This window comes from Thamnophis sirtalis, unplaced genomic scaffold, assembly GCF_051295495.1.
Source record: "Thamnophis sirtalis isolate CommonGarterSnake01/CBP01778 unplaced genomic scaffold, rThaSir2_p1.2 scaffold_14, whole genome shotgun sequence".
In the NCBI taxonomy this organism is placed as follows: domain Eukaryota; kingdom Metazoa; phylum Chordata; class Lepidosauria; order Squamata; family Natricidae; genus Thamnophis; species Thamnophis sirtalis.
In genome coordinates, this window is record NW_028261394.1 from 20286437 (window position 1) to 20305459 (window position 19023).

A 19023-nucleotide genomic window follows, 5' to 3' on the forward strand; every position below is an offset into this window, starting at 1 on the left:
TTTCCCCACTCCACTCCACTGTGACATCAGCTTCCTCCGTCGAGAAGCACTGATTTATCGGGATTGCTTATTTGATCGCTATTATACCTCTCAGGCTCCCTTCTCTGGTCTCTGCTGGGCTCGTCCTGGCCAGGCAGCTGAAGGGACCGGAATTCCTCCAGGGCTGAGCTTATGGTGGCCTTTTTGCCTTCCACAGGAACCTGGGAACCGGGCAGCTGCTGAAGAAGATCCCGGTGGAGTGGTCCTTCCCTGCGTCCGTCTGCCACAAGGCCTACTCCGACTCGGTAGGTACCTCCGGTCCCCCCTGGGAAAGGCAGGGAAGCCTCTGGGGGGCTTGTGGCCTTCCTGCGGCTGAGCTTTTCAGTCCCTGGCTTGGCTTTCTCTGAGAGCACCTTTGAGGCAGGAGTGAGAAGGTGGGGCCTGCATGTGCAGGAGCTCGGATGAGAAGGAGGTGCGGCTCCTTTGGGAAGGGCAGGTAGTCTGTTTAGTGACCAAAGTTAGAATGGCACTGAAAAAAGGGACTTATGACCATTTTCCCACACTTACGACCTTTATAGCATCCCCAGGTCCGTGTGATCAAAATTCGGATACCCAACTCACATTTACGACGGTCGCAGTGTCCCGGGGTCACGTGACCCCCTTTTGTGACCTTCTGGCAAGCAAAGTCAATGAGGAAGCTGGATTCACTTAACAACCCTATTACTCATTTAACAACTGCAGTGATTCACTTGACAAATGTGGCAAGGAAAGTCGTCAACTGGGGCAAAACCCAGTCAACAAATTTCTCACAACGGTATAAATTTTGGGCTCTGTTGTGGTCGTAAGTTGAGGATTGCCTGTACCCAGAGGCTGGCCTCTGTCCAGGGAGAAAAAAGATCGCTTTGGCAGAGCTTTGATCTCCGAGAGTCACGTTGATAAGCAACAAGTTAGGTTAAAACCATGAAATTGCAGAGTTTTCTATGGATTATATTTTTAATTAAATTCATAGCCAAAGAGATGAGCATTGATGACTATTTATCTGTCGCCGGGGGTCATGTCAGGGATATGGGGCAACGCCAGGCAGGAAGCATTTGGGGGGGCTGCATTGGGTTGGTTGGTTTTTCCCCATTTGTCACATTTTGTCCTGAGCCCGGCTCAACTGAAGATATTTGGATGTCGTAGATATTTGGAGTTAATTTCTCAGAGGTGTGGAAGTGTTTGGAAGTCCAGGGTTTCAAGATTAATTATGTATTTGGGGAGATTGCTTTTAAATTCTGGTACCTGCAGTGGTTAGAATGCAGCATGGCAGGCAAACTGCCCACCGTGGCCTGAAGGTCAATCCTGAAGGGGCTCAAAGTTGACTCAGCCTCCCATCCTTCCAAGATCAGTAAAATGAAAACCCAGATTTTTGGAGTCGGTCTGCAAATAATGCTGGCATTGTCAACTGCCCAGGGAGCGCTATAAAGCACTGGAGTTATATATAAGCCTAAATGCTATTGCGGTGCTTCAAATCCTCTGAATGGAGAGGCCAGAAGCGGAGAAGGTTGGCATCATGTAACTGATGCATTCAGTGTCTGAACCAGTAAATCATCATCTTATGACTCAATCTATTGAATCTGTTGACCAACATATAATTGAGTATCACGTTTCCTAAAAATGCCCTAATTGATTCATGAGCATCGAGCCAAGTTTCAATACAAAACTAGTCATTTATTAGGAGTACCGTTAGGCAAGGCCATTTTGCAGTCAGATCTGAGCTTTGTTTGCGTTATAGCTGAACTTTACCCCTGATGCTTCCTTCCCTCAGTCTGTCATAAATCACATTCCCCAATGAGGTGCACCCCTTCCAAGCCGATTGCAGTAATCTGAGATCCGACTGGCCGAAAGTATGCGTGGAATGCGCTCCTCCCCCCTCACCTCACTACGACAACTTTAGGAGTTGACAGAGAGGCAGTTTGGTGTCGTGGTTAAGGGCAGTGGCACCTGAATTGTAGTCCTGCCTGATAGATGTAGAGGCCTTTGTCCCATCCGCCCTTCTTAGCCCCAGGAAGGATGAGACAATGACAACCATTTCTGAAAAAGTTGGCCAACAGTCCCGCTGAGACCCCTCCGGCAGCCTCACCTGAAGGCACCTGGAAGAGAAAATCCTGACCCTGTTCAAACAGTATCTTGAGTTTATAACTGGCCTCCCCTCAGTTGCCCAGCCCTCTTTGTGCAGACCCAGGTTCAGTGTTGTTAGGAGCCGCCCTGTGAATGTGTGTCTGAAGCATCCCGTGCTTATCTGATTGGCGGCAGAGCTGATGCCCCCCTGGGCGTTTTCTGTCTTGCGGATCAGGGCCTCCTCTTCCTGGTCTTCAGCCACCCACCCGCCAAAGACAGCCAGCTGCCTGAGAACCCCGCCTTCCAGATGGTTGCGCTCAATCCCAAGACCGCCAGAAGCTCTGGGATGATGCTCTTGGCCCCGCCCCCCGGCATCCAAGGAAGGCAAGTTGGGGCAGGAGGCGGGGGGCAGGAGGGTTGGCTGCTCAAAACCCAGCTGCTTGTAGCCAAATTAATTTGACAATGGGAAACACACCACTCTGCAAGCAGGCAAAGGAATCATGGCCCAAGCAACCCCCTTCCCCCAGTGGAGGAAAGGGTTCAGAGGCAAAAAGCTACTGGTTACCAGCTGGCTTCCCCCGGCCTGCAGTGCAGAAAATCCCCATCCGGTGGCCGGAAATGCACTTTGGGGGATGACCCTGCTCGGCCATAACCTGCCATAACCACACCGAGTGGTCCGTCCCTCCCTAACTTTGCCCCCTTCTTACGGCGTTTTCGGGTGGCTGAGAGAGGAGGAAGGGCTGCCCAGATACGCTCCATTGTGGGGTCTTCCGTTTACCACATTGATTCTGCTTTACTTGAGCTTCCTTTTTACACTTCTCTCCAAACAACCACCTTCATTCATTCCTTCACTCAATTCATATGCCGCCCGTCTCCCTGTCCCGAGTCTTCTAAACCTGAGCCCCAAGCAGGCAAGAGATGGGGGGCTCCAAAGCCTGCAGCTTCCCAAACATGCTGTTTCTGGTCTTCCAGGTCCTTGGAGCGTGACGTGAGGGGCTCTTCGGCAGCAGCTGTCCTGACATCTGGAACCATCGCGGTGTGGGATTTATTTCTGGGGCAATGTACTGCGTTGCTGCCCCCCAACTCTGGAGGCAGCTGGTGCCTGGTCAGGTGGTCAGTCACGGACACTTGCCTGTTGGCTGGGCAAGAAGATGGTTCAGTTTACCTCTATAGGTACACAGGGGGGCTCCACCCTGGTTGAGAGGCCCACAGACCTGGCATCCTGCCTTCCAAGAACTCTGGAGCCGAATCCCTCGGAGGGCAGTGCAGGGACACCTTGAAGCTCATAATAGTAGCGCTGTGAAGTGCCATCAAGAAGATCCAGTTTTGGCAAAGGGACTCAGAAATGGGCGTGGTCACAATTCACCTGGAATATTTCTTCTGCAAACAGGCCAGAATTAATGGGAGCTACTGGTTGGCTGCTGGTTTGGCCTCTTTTTGAAGCTGTTGCCCTTCACCTGTTAAAAGAAATGAAAGTTATAAAGCAGCTGACACATTTCCTTGACAGTTCTTGAATACATGATGATTCTTTTGTAAAATGTTAGAAGTGACACGGGATAACATGACAGTAGAATGTTATTTTTCAGGCAGATCCATTCCTGATACTTTTTTTAAGCGAATGCAGAGGAACATGTGAAGCGGCTTCTGTGCCTGTGAGTGGGGTATTCTGTTACCTGAGATATTGTAGGGATATCTAACTTTATGGCACTCTGCCCACCCACACCCACGGCGCAAAAAATAGGGAATGAGGATTGGCCGTGGGGGCTCAGCTGCACTGCCTGCACCGGGGGTTAGAATGCCCCTGTCTGTGTGCAGCTGCTGTCAGAGGAAGCAATGAACTGGACTTTAGCTGTGGCTGGAACGGACTGTGGGAAAGCTGCACTTGTCGGTTTATCTTGTCCCCAGAATATTTCTGGTTAATCCCTGTATCCGGATCACAGCTAGTTCAGCTAGCCAAAATATAGCCCATTAACGGACAGAACAGGCTATAAAAGGCAGGCAAAACGAGACACGAATAAGTGTTGAGAGATATAAGGGGGAGGACTTGAGGTCATTTATCTCTACCCAAAATATGAGTTTCTCAGCATCTCCGGCAACGCTGCTGTGTGTAATTGGCACGGAGGGTCCCCAAAGAGGCAGCCTTGGGCTATTCCATAATGGAATAATCAGGTGACCCCAATCCTGCTGCTTTGATGCTGGATGGGGATGAGGGAGCCAACATTCCCTTCTCAACAGCTCCGTGTGCCAAACAGTGGGTCGTACCGCTGCATTTTGGCACTGCAGTGTAACATCTACTTGTTGACTGCATTGTGTAGTCCACCTTTTGCCCTCAATGTGGTTGGGATGTGGGGTTTTTTAAAAAAAATTGAAGTGTGAACCACCGTGCTAGTTCCCTGCATGTTTTGTTTCCAACCCAACATTGAGCTTCTATGGGTGAGGAGACGGTTTCCGTGTCCTGTTTCTTGCTGACCGCTGTCTATGGCCATCGAATCCTCTCTTCTGACTGACCCTTTCTCCAGCAGTGGCTACATCAGCTCTGCACAGACAGCCAGTGGGTAATAGCTGTGCCATGGCTGCCCTCTGCTTGCCCATGGGCCACATTTGTCCCCTCCCCTGTTCACATACTGACTTGACTCCACAAGTGGCAGGAATCCCCCCAGGTGTTTACTTCCCATGTGCCAGCTGCCTCTGCTCTGCACAGGGAGGAAGCGACGTTGGGCCAGTCACTGTCAGCCTGACCCACTTCACAGGGTTGTAGGAAAAGAAGCAGGAAGGATTATTAGGTTTGCCACATTTATGAACATAAGAACAGGATGTGAATAAAATCGAAGAAGTGGTGGGTGGGAATGATGCAAGCAGCGTGTACAACACCCTGCAGTGCAGTCCAGCCCAGCCCTGGCTTCTTAGTATTTTATTATACAGGTATGTTGAAAGGAAAATCCATCTGGTTCAGTTCCAAGCTGGAAATAAAATGGAGGCTGATTGGAAAGAAAGTCCATTTATTGATGAACGGAACAACAGGGTTTGGGGTTCTGGGGCAGCGGATAAAATGGTTGAATGGATCTTTATAGTTACTGCAACTTTGGGGTTTGGGCAATTGGAGTTTTGGGTTCTGAAAAGGGGTTGGGTCATTCTCATTGGGGCCGATGGCGATGTCCCGTGTTAGGTTTTTGGGTGAGGGGCTGCTTGTTCTTATGCTTTTGATAGCGGTCGAAATTGCTGTGAGGGGTTTTGAAACAGCCTGTCTTGAATGGAGCCCTCTAGGTAGTTGCTTCCTCCTTCAATAAGCACGCGATCTCCTTAAGTGCTGGCATCCACTGTGGGCTATTAAGAAAGACGGGGCTGCTTTCTGCCTCTAGAACACGCCCCTCCACTTCTTGGGGGAAAGATAATATTTTGCCCCTTTTAATATTCCCCAAAATATTCCATTCTTCGAGGGGGGGTGGGGGCTTCCCACAGGTGGCTGGAGAGGCAAAAACCGACGCCGTCTTTCTCTTGGGGTCTCTCGCAACCCATTGGGCTCTGCAATCCGAGGATCCTTGTTTTCGACGCAAAGGCCGCATCCAAAAGAGAGACGCCCCCGCGAAAGGCTCTGGCCGAGGGGCTGGGCAACATTGCAACATAGCAACATTGTAGTTCGGCTTGTAACAATGGCGGCCGCCTGGCCGGCTTCACTCCAAGAAGGCTGCAGGCGAGTGGCGGATGGGGCCAGATTCACACGTGACGAGGCTCCCCGCAGAGGGACGGCGGTACCGACCCCTCCCTCTCGCCGCGAGGCCTGCCGGGAGGAGGAGCCCCCCACCCTTGGCGCAAAGGGCGCATGCGCACAGGGTCAAGATGGCGGCGCGAGTGCTGCTCCGCGCCGTGGCCAGGGTCCGTGTCCAGCGCCGCCCGCTCGTCCCGCGGCTGGGCGCGTCGGGGACGCAGGGGGTCGGGCGGGGCCTGGCAGGGGCGGCCTGGGCCGGGCTGCAGCTGCCGGCTCCGGCCCAGCGGCCTGCCTGGGTCCGCTGCTACTCGGACGCGCCGACGCTGACCTTGAAGAGCATCCACGACCAGGTGCTCTATGTGCTGAAGCTCTACGACAAGATCGACCCCGAGAAGGTGGGGAAGGGGCGCGGGGGGAGGGGGCGCGGGGATGGGAGGGGCGGTGAGGACGGGCAGCCCCTCTGACCCGCCCGGTGGTCGCCTTGCAGCTGACGGCGGAGTCGCACTTCATGAAGGACCTGGGGCTGGACAGCCTGGACCAGGTGGAGATCATCATGGCCATGGAGGACGAGTTCGGTAAGCCCCCTCCGCCCCCCTCCTTTCCCGGGTCTCCCCAAGGCAGCTCAGCCGGCGAAGGTCATTGCGGCGTCCGCTTCCCAGCCGCGCCCCGAGGTCGGATCGGGAGGCAGGATTTTGGGTGCTGGCCCTGTTGAATTTCCCGCCTTGGGGAGGGCCTCGGCAGCCCCCGGGTCTCTGCCCAGGAAAGGGCTTGCAACAACTGACTGACCGGGGCTTCAAGCTTCTGTATCCGCCTGCCCTGTTTGCCAGCGTCTTAGTCTGATTATGGGACCCATTGCACAGATGTAGAAAATGGGATGCAGGCGGCATTGAGGTTTGTGCCAAAGATCTTGGGGTGGGGGGTCCAGGAGAGAGACTGTTGTTTGGTGGCCCTGCCTCTTCTCTCTGCTCAAGAAAGGATCCTTGGCATTTAGAAACTTTTATTGAGAGAAAAGTGATAGCAAGACAAAGAAAGCAAGATCTGAAGGTTAAAGCGGTTAGAAACCCCTCCCCTCAGTTTGAGTGTTGAATAATAAACCAATCCGCAGGTGCGAAGTTGTTTTGAGAATCTGAGCAGGCTGAGGCAGCTTGCTGGAGCCTCAGGAGCCAAAACAAAAGAGATGGCCCTCCCCCCCCCCTTTACCTTCCCAGGAAGGTAAGTCAAAGTACAGGATAGATAAGGCACCAGGAAAAAGGTTATAAACTGAGGAATGCCCCAGGCCCCCTTCCCCACCAGAATGGCAGTGCTCTGGGACCTGGCTGGGTTTGGGCTTTGAGTTCTACAGTATTCTCCCCATGGAGGGATGGGCCTGACATCTCTCCTCCCCCTGAGGCCGTGGAATTGGCCTTGGACCCTGTGGGGTTTGTTGGGCAGAGGGCTGGAGCCTTCAGGTCAAGATTGTGGTTCCTGGTCTCACTGACTGAAACTTGGACATCTTTGAACTTAAAGGAGCCAAATCTTTTCCAGGGTTTGAAATTCCAGACGCGGCAGCAGAAAAGCTGATGAGTCCTCAAGATATCATGGATTATATTGCTGATACGCAAGACGTGTATGAATGAGCTGCTCAAGTGGAGTAAGTGGACACTGTTTTGCGATGCTGTTGTCTAGTGAAGTCGGCAAGAAGGGATTGAACCAGGGAGGAGGTCCCATTGTGGGAGACTTATGTGTGAGACCATGGTGATGGTAGTTTGTTGGCCTGCATTTCAGTCTAGGAAGGTGGGTTGCTTGCTGGGAGGAGAGAGAATTTGCATTGGGAGCAAAACCGCTCCTGGTCAGCATCCTTGGACAGAGTGTGAGAAAGGATTCCTGCAATGAGAGGAGGTTAGACTAGATCAGGGGTGTCAAACTCAATTTCATTGAGGACCGCATCAGGGTGGTGTTTGATGCTTGATCTGGGGAAGGGGATTGGGGAGTGTGGCGGGGGGGGAGCCCTCTGCAGCCTCCTGCAGCTCTCTGCCAGCAGAAAGGAAGCGTAGCCACCCCAAGCTCCATTTTTGCTGGCAGAGGCACCGAGACCAGTCCTTTGCTGTTTCCAGTTTGACAAGAGCCCTGGCCTAGGTGATCTCTAGCTTGCTTTCCAAGTTTACATTTTATGATTTCATGATAACGATATATTGGAAAATTGGATGGGAAGGAGGGAGCAAACAAGAGCAGCAGTAGGGGCAGGAAAGCAGAGAGGCTCAGACGGTGAAATCTGTTTTTTTCTTCTCAAACGCTGAGCATGTCAGAAACAGGAAAATTAGCGCTTGCAATTTCATGATGGGATTGAAACCTTCCGTGCCCAGGGTGTTCCCGGGATGGATTGTGGAATGCTAGTGTGAGCTGCAAGAAGTCAAATCAGAGATGGCAGAGAATTCCTACAAAGCTGCAGGCTGCCCGGCAAGGAGAACAGGCACTGGCCCAGAGCACCTACAAGGCTGAGGTTCACCAGGGCATGATAGGGGGCTGCTGTGCCTTTTACAAGCAAAAACCTCCTTGTCTGTCTGTGTTTGATGAGGCAGAAAGACATTCTTGCTTTGGCTGATGAATGCTGGGATGTGGGAGCCTCCGTTCATCATGGCAGCAAAATGTGGAGGAAGCCGCATGTCCTGCCTTGGGACAGCACAGCTTTGGTTGGCTTACTTTTATGTTCAAAAGGGCAGCTTGATGATCATAAATTATTTCTTTTAATTTCTGTAGCTGCCCACCCCAACCAAGTGATTCTGGGTGGCGAACAATTCTAAAACAAAACACTTAAAAACAGTATTAAAATGCATATATTCTGTAGCTGAGAAAAGTATCATAATTGTCAGGATAGCCAAGAAACTGGACTCTTTGTATATGGAACCCCAGGCCTGGGCACATAGCCGGGTTTTTAAAACCTCATGAAAGGCCAACAGGATTGTGCTCAGTCTGATCCCTGGAAGGAGGAGAATGTTCCAGAAGGCAGAGGCTACAGCAGAGAAGGCGCCTCTCCTCCTCCTCCCCACCAGCCAACATTCCTTGGCTAATGGGACCCTCGGCTTCCCCATCCTGCTGGATCGAATTGGGCAGATAGAAAGGACTGGGCTAAGATGGTCCCTCAGATAACCTGGCCCCAAGCCATGGACAGCTTCAACGGTGACAATTTGTTTCCTTGGGAAAGCCCGCGTGGCTTAATAACCCTAATCCTTGAATTGCTCCCAGAAACACAGTGGCAGCTCGTGAAGTAGCGGTTCCATGCGTTGAATATCCAACATCATTTACTATCCCTACAGCTGCGTTCTGTACCCGTCGAAGCTTCCGAATGCTCTTCAAGGGTAGCCCAATGTAGAACACATTGCAGTAGTCCAGCCCGAAGGGCATAAGTGACTGAGCAGAGCCTCTCAGTCCAGGAACAGGTGCAACTGATGCACAACCTGAAGGTGTGCAAAGGCCCTCCTGACCACGCCTGGCACCTGCTCTTCTAGCGGGAGACGTGAACCCAAGGCCACCCCAGAATTGCCCCCTGGGTCTGTCTGTGCGTGTTCAGTTGGCCAGGCCCTCTCCCGGGAGTGGAGAACCACACAATGATTCAGATGCATTTGGTTTGACTCCCTAAAGAGGCTCATTGGGACCCTTGCCCTCTGGATCAAAATAGTGGTCTTACCAAGTGATCTTTGTCAAATTGAATCTGCCTCTACTGGAATAGGTGCCTTTGGGCTATTCTGTTCTGCGAGCACCTATTCCAGCACTGAGAAGTTCCCTGAGGATGGGCTCCAGCAGGAGTCCAAAAGCTCAGAAGAGTAAATCTCTGGTCCCGGTGACCGGCCCTGATTCCATCTTGCAACATGATCCTGGGACGTGTTTGTCTTCCATGTGTGATCTTTCATTGCTTGGGGAGCCAATAAGAACTGGCTGCTCTTGAGGGAGATTAACTTCTTTCTGGTGACCCTATGCAAACTACAGGTATTCTCTCTCCCTGCCATGCCCACAGGTATCCCTTCCCTCTTTTGTTTCGAGAGCTGGACGAAGAGATCGAGATGGAGGCGCCTGGCAAGCCACCCCCTTTGCGGTTTGGAATCCCTGTGGCTCTCAAGAGTTTTCTTTGTCCTATTTAAAGTTGTAAATGTTGGCCTTCAGAATAAATATGAAAAATTCTTACGCCTTTCGTTTCACTGTCGCTGTTTTAATACTATGTTTCTCAAGACTTCCCCTCCCTGAGGGGAGGCAGGCACCATCCCTGCCTCACCATTTGTAGGTCTGGAGCGCAGGAGGTTCTGATTGCAGCTCATGGCTTTGCTGCCGCAGGTCTGGCTGCACAAGAACCGCAGCTAATGGGCAGCTGGTTGGTTCTAGATTCCTGTGAGCTTTTCAGAATAACTGTAGCACGACTGCTTGCTGCAGTGGTGCAACTCTGAACCCTGGGCGCACCCTCTGTCCATTGGGCAGCAAGGCCTGTGTGCACAATGGCATTTGGGTGAGAAATAAACCTGACTCTCCTCTGCTTTATGCAGCCGTGTTTGTAGGATACATTTACCCAAATTGGTGGGTTAGGAGATTGGGACACAGAGTTCATACAATGCACAACTTGTGCAAGCAGCCTGTGTAGGGAGGTCCTTCAGGGCTTGGCTCCTCCTTTCATGCAGTTGGGCAGAAGAAGAGCCAGATGTTTATTAAGTAACTTGCTTGAACCCAAACAAGTGGGGTAGTTCAGTCATTAATGGATGAGGGTGTAAGCAGTTCTTAAAGCCAGATAACTAGTTGCATCATCCTGATCAAAAGCCAGTAGATTCTCCATCCTCCAGGTCGTGGCTGTCCCAGAGGTGCTTTTTCAGAAGGCAACTGGACTTCCTTATATTTTCTTTGAAGACATTTCGCTTCTCATCCAGAGCTGAAGCAGCTTCTTGGATGAGAAGCAAAAACCTTTGGGACATCACTACCATCACCACCACCACAAGGGTTCTTGGCAGTTGGCAAGAAAGATCCATGAGGAAGAACAAAAACAAACAAGTGACAGTCAGCAAACCCAGGTCCAAAGGCCCTCCGATGGACAGTGGCAGTCAGCAGGGCTCCCCTGGGAGGCCATTCCAAAGAGCCTGCACAGCTACTGGGGACTAGAACCAAGCCTTGCCCCCCTCCCTTGCTCCCTTAAAGGGGGAGGTAGGATAGGGGAGTCACAGCAGTCCACTAAGCGGGCAACTCGGGCAGCGAGGCTTTCCATCAGGGCAAAGATAGGTCCTGCTTTCCACCTATGGTGCAGCCGCCATCATCCCACACTCAGCCAGTAGCGACTAGCAGGAATGAGGATTCCCTGCTTCAGAGGCACCATGTTGCAAAACGTTGCCACGAAGCAGGGTGTATCGTGCACGGCTCCTCAGCGAAGGGCAGGGCGAGAGTTCCTGCACCTACAAATGAAGCCAAGGCCAGTCCTGCAGGAATAATTTATATGGTGGGGTTTTTTTAAACTTCCATTGGGGGAGGGCTTTTGAGGGATGGGTCTTTTCCATCTCCTCTTTTAGAGACCAACACCCAGAAGTCTCGCTTTGAGAAAACAGAACCAGTGAAATCAAAACAAGGGGGGCAGGCTGACCACCCCCACCTAGACAATTGGCTCACCCTGAAAATTTGTAGAATCAGATGCCTTGAAGGGACCAGAGGGATCCTCTCCAACATTGGGGGAGCCATTTTCAGCCTCTATCAGCTGGTCAGCCAGCTTCCTCTTCTACAATGGCTAATATTAAAAACTGCCACAGGCCCTGGGCGTTCTCTCTGCTACTCAGGTCCTACAAACTTTGTGATCAGTTTTTCCGGAGGGAGCCCAGAGGCCAATTCTAATTTTATGTCAAAGTTACTGGAAGGCCCATAATTGTTAAGCACTTCAAAAATTCGTAGGAAATAGTCCTGTTGATATCATGCAAGGTTGAATGACCTGCATGAACACAGGAATCATCTACTTTGTTAAATAAATCAAGCCTGAGAAAGAAACTGTGTTTTTTGGGAGATGTAACTGTACAGAACTGTCAGTACTTTGAAAACATTAAACTACTCTGGGGCATCCGTGCTGCCTGCACAGCGAAGAAGCTAATGGACCTCTCCAGGTAAACCCGATGCCTGCAGGTGGCGAAGGCTGCAGATTCTGCTGGAGAGAAAATCAGAGACATCCAACACAACGGATAAGCAGCCCCCAAAGTCATGATTTATTAATATCTGGAGAAGCATCATAATTTGAACACAACCCAAAATGTACATTTTACAATCACACACTATTTGTAAACAGTTAAAAAGCCACTGACAACTTTTGCATCTTCAGACACAACAGTTAGAATCAAGGCAATGAAATGAGAGCATCTTTCGGCACAGTTAAAAGGTTCTTTTTTTATCCTTGTTTAGTATTTCATTCTCCGACTAAACAAGCATCAGATAATACCATTTGTGGCAAAAAAGGAAGATGAGTTTAACACTTTCACAAGAAAAGTATTTGCAGGAACTTTTAAACATTTAAAATTTATACAACAAAGTTCTGTAATTCCAAATCCTTGGTTACAGTCTGCATAGTTACTTCAGCTTTAAGGTTAAACATGAAACACAGTCACAAGAGCAAGAAAAGCATCAATGGCACAAGGGAGGTGGGGGGGGCGGGAAAGTGGGAGCGGGGGGGGGGCTTTACGAAAAGAGGGGACTACAGTTTACCAGCCAAGCCCCCCCTTCCCCCCTATTAAAAAGACAGCATCGGAAAGCACAGAATGTCAAACTCCAGCGAATCAAAGCAATTTTTGGCAGAAGTCATTTTACCGAGCAAGTAATAATCAGTGCTAAAAGTTATTTTTCCTATAAGAAACTAGGAGTAGTTCTACTGGGGACCTTCGTTTTCCTGAGAGCCAGGCTCTTGGATCGGGAGGGGGAGGGGTTAGAAAAAAACAAATGGAACGTGGCCGCACACGGCCCGTGATTCCCAGAGATCAAGAGGAAGCATCTTTATCATCCACATCTTTTGCTTTTTTTAAAAAATAGTTAAGTGATGGAAGAGTAAACATTTGTTTCTTTAAAAAAAAGAGAAAGAAAAAACTTCTGTAAACAAGGCAGTGCCCCAACAGGAGCCCCCCAAATAAAAGACAAAACCCAAACGCCTCATGAAAGTGCAGGGCGCCACCCAGGCGCGCAGCCGGGCGTGCAGCTTCGGGAGCTGCCAAGCTCCGTCCGTCCGATTCCACAGGAGCCGGCAGGTGCAACACATTTTCATCCATCATCCTGGCAGGGTCTTCTCCTCCCCAACTGTTTGGCACCACGGACGGCCACCAGGTGCCGAGGAGCCAGGCGGACAGACCCGCAGGGGCATCGGGGAAACCCAAAGCGGGCACCACCACCCTTGCCCTCCCCAGAACGTTGCCCGGGGGGGTGGTAGGGGCTGCTGCCGCTACCACTCAGACATGGTAGAGCAGGGAGAAGGACCAAGTCTGTGCAAAGCTTAAAAAGCTCAAACTCCAACATTTTCAGCAAGTTGCCAAAGGGGGGGAAAAAATCAAGGAAAACAAGAAAAGTAAACTGATCTTTTGTAGGAAACTGCTGAATTATGCAATGTACTACCTGGAAATGTAAATCTTTTCACTTTTCACATTATAAAATTGGCCTGCATGATTCAAGTATTCAAAATGGTATGTTTTGGGCTAACACAAAGAGGAAAAATGTGCACGACGTAACCATTTCCACAGTTGACCCCTAGAGGCTGCAGGGGAGGTGGGGGGAATCCAAATTTAGTGCTGCTTTGAGGTCACAGTTTTTCCCCCTGAAACAAGGTCACATGGACTCCCCCCCGGCTCCCAGGTGGTCAACGGAGAGAAATGCATTGAGCGGGGAGGGGCTGCCAAGGCCCCTGGTGTCGTTGCCGCCCAGGGAGCCCCAGAGGCTGGTGGAATAGTTGGGGCTGCCCCAAAGGGAGTTGCCATGGAGTTCCCCACTGCTCGTTCCTGAAAGCCCAGGACCGCTCCAGGGAGGGGTCAGGTCACTGCGGTTGGAGAACGCGTGGGGGCTGTCCATGCTCCCCAGGCGGGTCTGGCTGGTGCCCAGAGATTGCCAGGTGGGGGTTGGGGTCAGAGACGGGCCTTGTGCAAAGAAGCGGCTAATCTCCTCTTCGCTGGCAAACTCAGCCAGAATTGTAGTGTTCCCGAGGACGCACCTGTTCACAAAGCCAGCAAGAGGCAGGTGAGATGGCGGCAGGATTGCAAAGCACCCCCCCTCCCCCTGCAACGCGTCTCCATCCGAGACCACCAGTCCCACCCCGACTGCATCCTCATCCTCCTCCCCCATCAAACTTCTACGCCCCTCAAAAACAGCGATTACAAGAATTTACCCACTAACTTTATCCAAGGGTAACTACTCTGTGGTAATGAAGGAAAAAGAGGCACCCTCCGGAGGAGAATGCAGCCAATTAAATGGCAAATAAAACCAGGTCTCTTAAGAGCAGGTTAATTAGAAAGAGAAGCCAGGTCCTTCACCGAAGGGAAGATCTGAGTGCCAAAGGTGCCTCTCCCGCAAGCCCTGTGGCAGCCCTCTGTTTCCTGCCCGAGCCTCACATCCCGCCTGGCGGCTACTCACATGTGGAGGGACTTTTGTGCCTTCATCACCTCTTCTTTTGAGCTGTACCGGACTAAAGCGTTGCCATGGGGGAGGTTCAGGTGGAATGTGATCAGGGGCCCGTGCTGCATGCAGAGGGTCCGCAGGGTGGAGCCATCAATCTGGGCAAGGAGAAGAGGGGGCCCCTCGTTGAGCTGCTGCCCCTCCTGGCTGGGAGGGGCTTGGATCCCCCAGGCCAAAATGCCTCCCCCCAAAGTGTGACCCACCTGAGGTGTGAGGTTCTTCAGGACGAGACAGTTGGTGATTCTCCCTGAGCTGCTATTCTCATTCCAACTGGTACCTGAAAGAGAAAATACACTCCCCTTAACCCTGGGCAAAGCAGGGGACACGGGGAGGCCCTGGCAGCCTCAGCCCCGCTTCCCACTTTCACGAGCACTTGCAACTCTGAGCAATGACCCCCCCGGAGCATCTTTCCTACTTTTGCTCAAGTGGCTGAACAGCCGACTGCCTCAGAAGAGTCTCACATTTCAAAGACTGGCCGGGGGAGTTTACACACCCACTGAGTAGACTTACCAAGAGAGCAGAGGCCTCCCTCCTCCCCCCAACGAGGAACGAGTCTAGCTTAGGGGTCTTGGCCAACATCTCCATGCAGGTGAGAAGCTCTGTGACAGGCAGCCAAGGACAGATTGAGGAGGAGGCACCTGGCAAGGGCCGGACAGCCACTTCCTTTCTGCCCCAGCCATACTGTCAGCTTCTGCTGACCTTGGCCCAATGGGAAAAGTACTCTTTGGGTACAGATGAGCAGGGCAAGGGTGGAGCCCGGGGGTGGGACTCAGACTCTTACCAGGGGTGTATCTGGCATCCGAGTGGCTCCAGCCACCCCCAAATCGCACAGAGTTGTCCCAGGTGGGCATAGGCATCTTCTGCCCGGTCAGTCCAGGGGGCGGCCGTGATGGAGCCGTGATGCTCTTGGGTGGCAGAGGGACCTTCCATAGCTCATGGGCCAGAGAGGTGTTGTTAACGGAAGCAGGAGACCAAGTGGATTTGGACTCGCTGTTTCTGGCTGGAAGGAAGAAATGGCTGTGAAACACCACTGCCTGGCAGGGGATGGGGTGGGGGGCTGGAGGGAAGCAGGAGGAGGAGGTGGATGCAGGGCACGACCCCGCTGGCCTCACCTGAAGAAGTGCTTTGTGCTGTACTGTTGAGGGAAACATTGTAGTTGGAGGCACGAATGGATGACCAGGCACTAGTTGAAGGCAGCGTGGTGTTCAGAGCTGAGGATGACCCTGGGGAGGGAAGGCGGGGCAGCCATTCATGGCTCAGCTCCACTTCAGGACTGCAGCTTTAAGAGCGGGCTGGCTCCGTCACAAAGAGAGGGCAGAACCAGTGATGGAAGGTGGCTACTGAGCCCCAGTTGGCCGCTAAGAATCTACTGGGGAGCCCTTCTCCGACGCTGCCCAGCCTGCGGGAGATCCAGTCCTCTCAAGCTGCGAGGCCCCACCTGAGCTGCAGATTCTGGCCTGTTGCTCTCCTGAGGGCCAGGCAGGAGGGCAGCAGGAGCCTCCTGGCACACCCCCAGATGGCAAATATGGCCAAGCGGGTGAGGGGCAGGTGCCCATCCCTCTCTCTTCCCTGCATCTCCTTGCCATATACAGGATCTCCCCAATTCTTGTGCTTTTTTCCTGGGGAGGCTTGGAAACTCGGCTGGCCAGGGAGACAGGCAGGAGATGGGGGTGGGTGGGCGGGGGGTGGGGGTATCTCGGCTGGCGACGAAGATCCTGAAATGGCCTCCCCTCCCCCGACAGACCTACCGCTGTTCCTGTCCCTGAGGTGGTCAGCCTCCCGCACAGTGTTAATCGACAGGCTGTTTGTGACGCTGCCAGGAGTAACGTAAGGGTCAGTTTCTGGGTCGATGTTTGGGTAACCTTTCCACGGCTCACCAGGGCGAAATTCTAGGATTGGAAATGAAAAGCGTGACCGTCAGTGCTACTTCTCCCTGGGGGAGAAGCTGCTCTCTCCCCCTCCCGGCTGCTGACTCTGTGCAAGGGGAAGAAGCCCAGCGGCCTTAGGAGTCTCTCACGGTTTCTTTCCTTCTTTCCCAGCTGTGGGCCCCACGAAGTATTTAGTTCATGTACGGCTGTTCAAAGTTACATCATTGGAAACATTAGCATGACCATTTTTCACACTTGCCACCTTTGTAACATCCCCATGATAATCATAGGATCAAAATTTTGGCGCTTGGCAACTGGCTCATACATATGGCGGTCACAGTGTCCCGGGGTCACGTGATCACCTTTGGCAACCTTCTGACAAGCAGACTCAATGGGGAAGTCAGATTCACTTAACAACCGAGTGACTCACTTATCAACTGCAGTGGTTCCCTTCACAAATGGGGCAAGGCAGGCTGTAAAATGGGGCAAAACTCACTTAACCAATATCTCACTTAAGGATGGAAATTTTGGGCTCGGTTGTGTCCGTAATTAAGGACCAGCTGTAATTCATTTCTTCGTGGAAGGGTCAGGACAAATTCAAAGTACTATTTTAGGAAGTAACAATATCACAAGATCCCACAACGGTCCTAAATGTAGCCTGAAGGCAAATCTCAGAGACGCTGGGATGCGTAACTCCCGTTTCCCTCCACCCATGGAGAGCAAAGCGCTCCCTGAGCAGCAGCTGGGCCCCCGCAGGGCCAAGGACAGGCCTCCCGAGACTTCCCCAGGGCCAGTTGGTTTCACGGCCTCCACCTGGCCCCTTCACCTGCCAGGAGAGCGATCCCAGAGGTGAGCCTGAAGAGGGGGAGGGGGAAATGAGACTCTCAGGGGGGGGGCTCCTTGTCTGCTCCTGGGAGTAAGACCCCCTCTTATCCCCACCCCCACCCCAAGACAGACAGAAGGCCAGCTTGACACCTCCAACACGGGCAGAAGGGCTGAGCAGAGGTGAGTCTTTGCAGGGACTCACCTGGTGGCCAGTTGACACTGCTTGAACTGTTAGGTGATTTGGCACGTGGCCAGCCATCCCCCACAGATCCAGGTGGGCTGGCTGGTGAGTTACTACTGCTCATGAAGTCGTAAGGAACAAAGGACGACGTCTCCTCCATTCTAAAGCCACTGGAAATAGCACCTGGGAAGCAAGGGGGAGATCCAGTCTTTTCCCAGAACAGCATCTGGAGACGTTGAAAACTGATAACTCACGAAGCCGTCTCCTTAGAGCTGATTTTCTAGCTCCCCGTCGGCCTCAACCAGCAGCATCCAGAGAAGGACAGACACCGTCCGACAAGATCCGGTTACTTATCTGCATCTGCTATTATGTGGGTTGTGTGTCCCTGCAGAGCTCCAACTGGCAGCTTCCAAAGATTACTGCACGGTTGGGAGCCAGATCAACCCCACTGTTTTTGTGTGGCCATCTCTCTTACAATTGTGTCTCTGGGAAGCTCACAATAATTAAAACAAGGGAAACTGTAAAAAAATAGATATCCTAAAATCATGATTTAAAAGCACTTGTAGTTAGCAGGTGACTATAATGACTATAAATCAGGGGTCTCCAACCTGGGCAACTTCAAGACTTGTGGACTTTAACTCCCAGAGTTCCTCAGCCAGCAAAGCTGGCTGAGGAATTCTAGGATTTGAAGTCCACAAGTCTTAAAGTTGCCTAGGTTGGAGACCCCTGCTATAAATCACATGTTGATTTAGCCACTGCCAAGGCTCACCACAACTGCCAGCCTGACAGGCATGATGGCAGAGCCAAGCCTCCAGGTCCTTCCTAGGGGGACATGATTAAGATCTGGAGAGGGGGGGATTTCCACAGGCTGGGTGCCGTGGCAGGAAAGGCCCCCTTCCTTGGCCCCATTCTTTAGTGGATTAATAGACCTGTAGCATGCCTCTCCAGCTGGATCTGATAAGACAGGTAGCTGTACCTGGGGAGATGCCCCCCCCCCAAATATGTGGCTGGTAACAGGGTGTAGACCTTGCCAAACCCTTCTAGTTAAAACCAACACAGGAGATCCAAGGAACAGAGAAGTGGCCTGAGATGAAATGGTGAATTAAGAAGGGAGATCATTTTGATTCAGAGTCTTTGTGTTTTCAATGTGGTCTCTGTGATCCCCATCCACGGGTGACTAGTACCATATTTTTCGGAGTATAAGACGCACCTTTTTCCCTCAAAAAAGAGACTGAAAATCTGGGTGTATCTTACACACTGAATACAGCATTTTTGGCCTCCAGAAACCCCACCCCCTTCACCAAAATAGCCGTGCATAGCCTTTAGGAGGCTTCAAGAGTGCTCCTGGGGGCTGGGGAGGGCAGAAATGAGCGAAAAATGGGCTGCTTTTTGCTCTATTTTGCGCCCCCCCCCCGTCCCCAGGAGCACTCTATAAGTTTCCTAATGTTCTTTTAATGAGGCCCGTTTTAGCGAAAAATTGGTCATTCCCCCCACCCCTCCGGAAACACTCTACAAGCCTCCCAAGGACAATTCATGCCTTTAAAAAAAAACGGGCCGTTTTTGGGAGGCTTGTAGAGTGCAAAAACTTTTTTTTTTATTTGCCTCTTCAAAACCTTGGTGCGTCTTATATTTCGAAAAATACGGTAAATGTCTTATCTGGAAGAGGGTGTGGCCACTATCAGTTGACTGAAACAAGATCTGGCTGAAACTACACAGATCCCACTTCGTCCTTT

The 19023-nt window shown here is 51.8% G+C and overlaps 3 protein-coding genes across 3 annotated transcripts in view; 2 read left to right on the forward strand and 1 right to left on the reverse strand.

The window, feature by feature from the left end:
• The window catches only part of PKD1 (polycystin 1, transient receptor potential channel interacting), a 216338-nt gene extending 212628 nt beyond the window's left edge, over positions 1–3710 (forward strand). The window contains exons 54-56 of the mRNA XM_087729000.1: positions 197–284; positions 2315–2463; positions 3052–3710. Of these exons, the coding sequence (XP_087585126.1) occupies positions 197–284; positions 2315–2463; positions 3052–3280 (466 nt within the window). The 3' untranslated portion in view covers positions 3281–3710. The remainder of the gene's footprint in view (positions 1–196; positions 285–2314; positions 2464–3051) is intronic.
• Positions 3711–5878: 2168 nt separating this feature from the next.
• NDUFAB1 (NADH:ubiquinone oxidoreductase subunit AB1) lies at positions 5879–9946 on the forward strand. Its single transcript, XM_014057541.2, has 4 exons — positions 5879–6180; positions 6273–6360; positions 7310–7415; positions 9777–9946. The coding sequence occupies exons 1-3, from the start codon at positions 5917–5919 to the stop codon at positions 7399–7401; spliced, it is 444 nt and encodes a 147-aa protein (XP_013913016.2). The 5' UTR covers positions 5879–5916; the 3' UTR covers positions 7402–7415; positions 9777–9946.
• Positions 9947–11956: 2010 nt separating this feature from the next.
• The window catches only part of TNRC6A (trinucleotide repeat containing adaptor 6A), a 51423-nt gene continuing 44356 nt past the window's right edge, over positions 11957–19023 (reverse strand). The window contains exons 18-24 of the mRNA XM_087728492.1: positions 17312–17473; positions 16165–16305; positions 15529–15639; positions 15198–15416; positions 14620–14693; positions 14375–14514; positions 11957–13955 (exon numbers count right to left, since the gene is read on the reverse strand). Coding sequence (XP_087584618.1) covers positions 13577–13955; positions 14375–14514; positions 14620–14693; positions 15198–15416; positions 15529–15639; positions 16165–16305; positions 17312–17473 — 1226 coding nt within the window. The 3' untranslated portion in view covers positions 11957–13576. The remainder of the gene's footprint in view (positions 13956–14374; positions 14515–14619; positions 14694–15197; positions 15417–15528; positions 15640–16164; positions 16306–17311; positions 17474–19023) is intronic.

Excerpts from the sequence above, each read along its gene's own strand:
- NDUFAB1 (XM_014057541.2), top strand. The coding sequence starts at position 5,917 with ATGGCGGCGCGAGTGCTGCTCCGCGCCGTGGCCAGGGTCCGTGTCCAG. Across the intron at positions 6,181-6,272 it reads ACAAGATCGACCCCGAGAAG|CTGACGGCGGAGTCGCACTT; the intron begins GTGGGGAAGGGG and ends GTCGCCTTGCAG. Across the intron at positions 6,361-7,309 it reads GGCCATGGAGGACGAGTTCG|GGTTTGAAATTCCAGACGCG; the intron begins GTAAGCCCCCTC and ends AATCTTTTCCAG.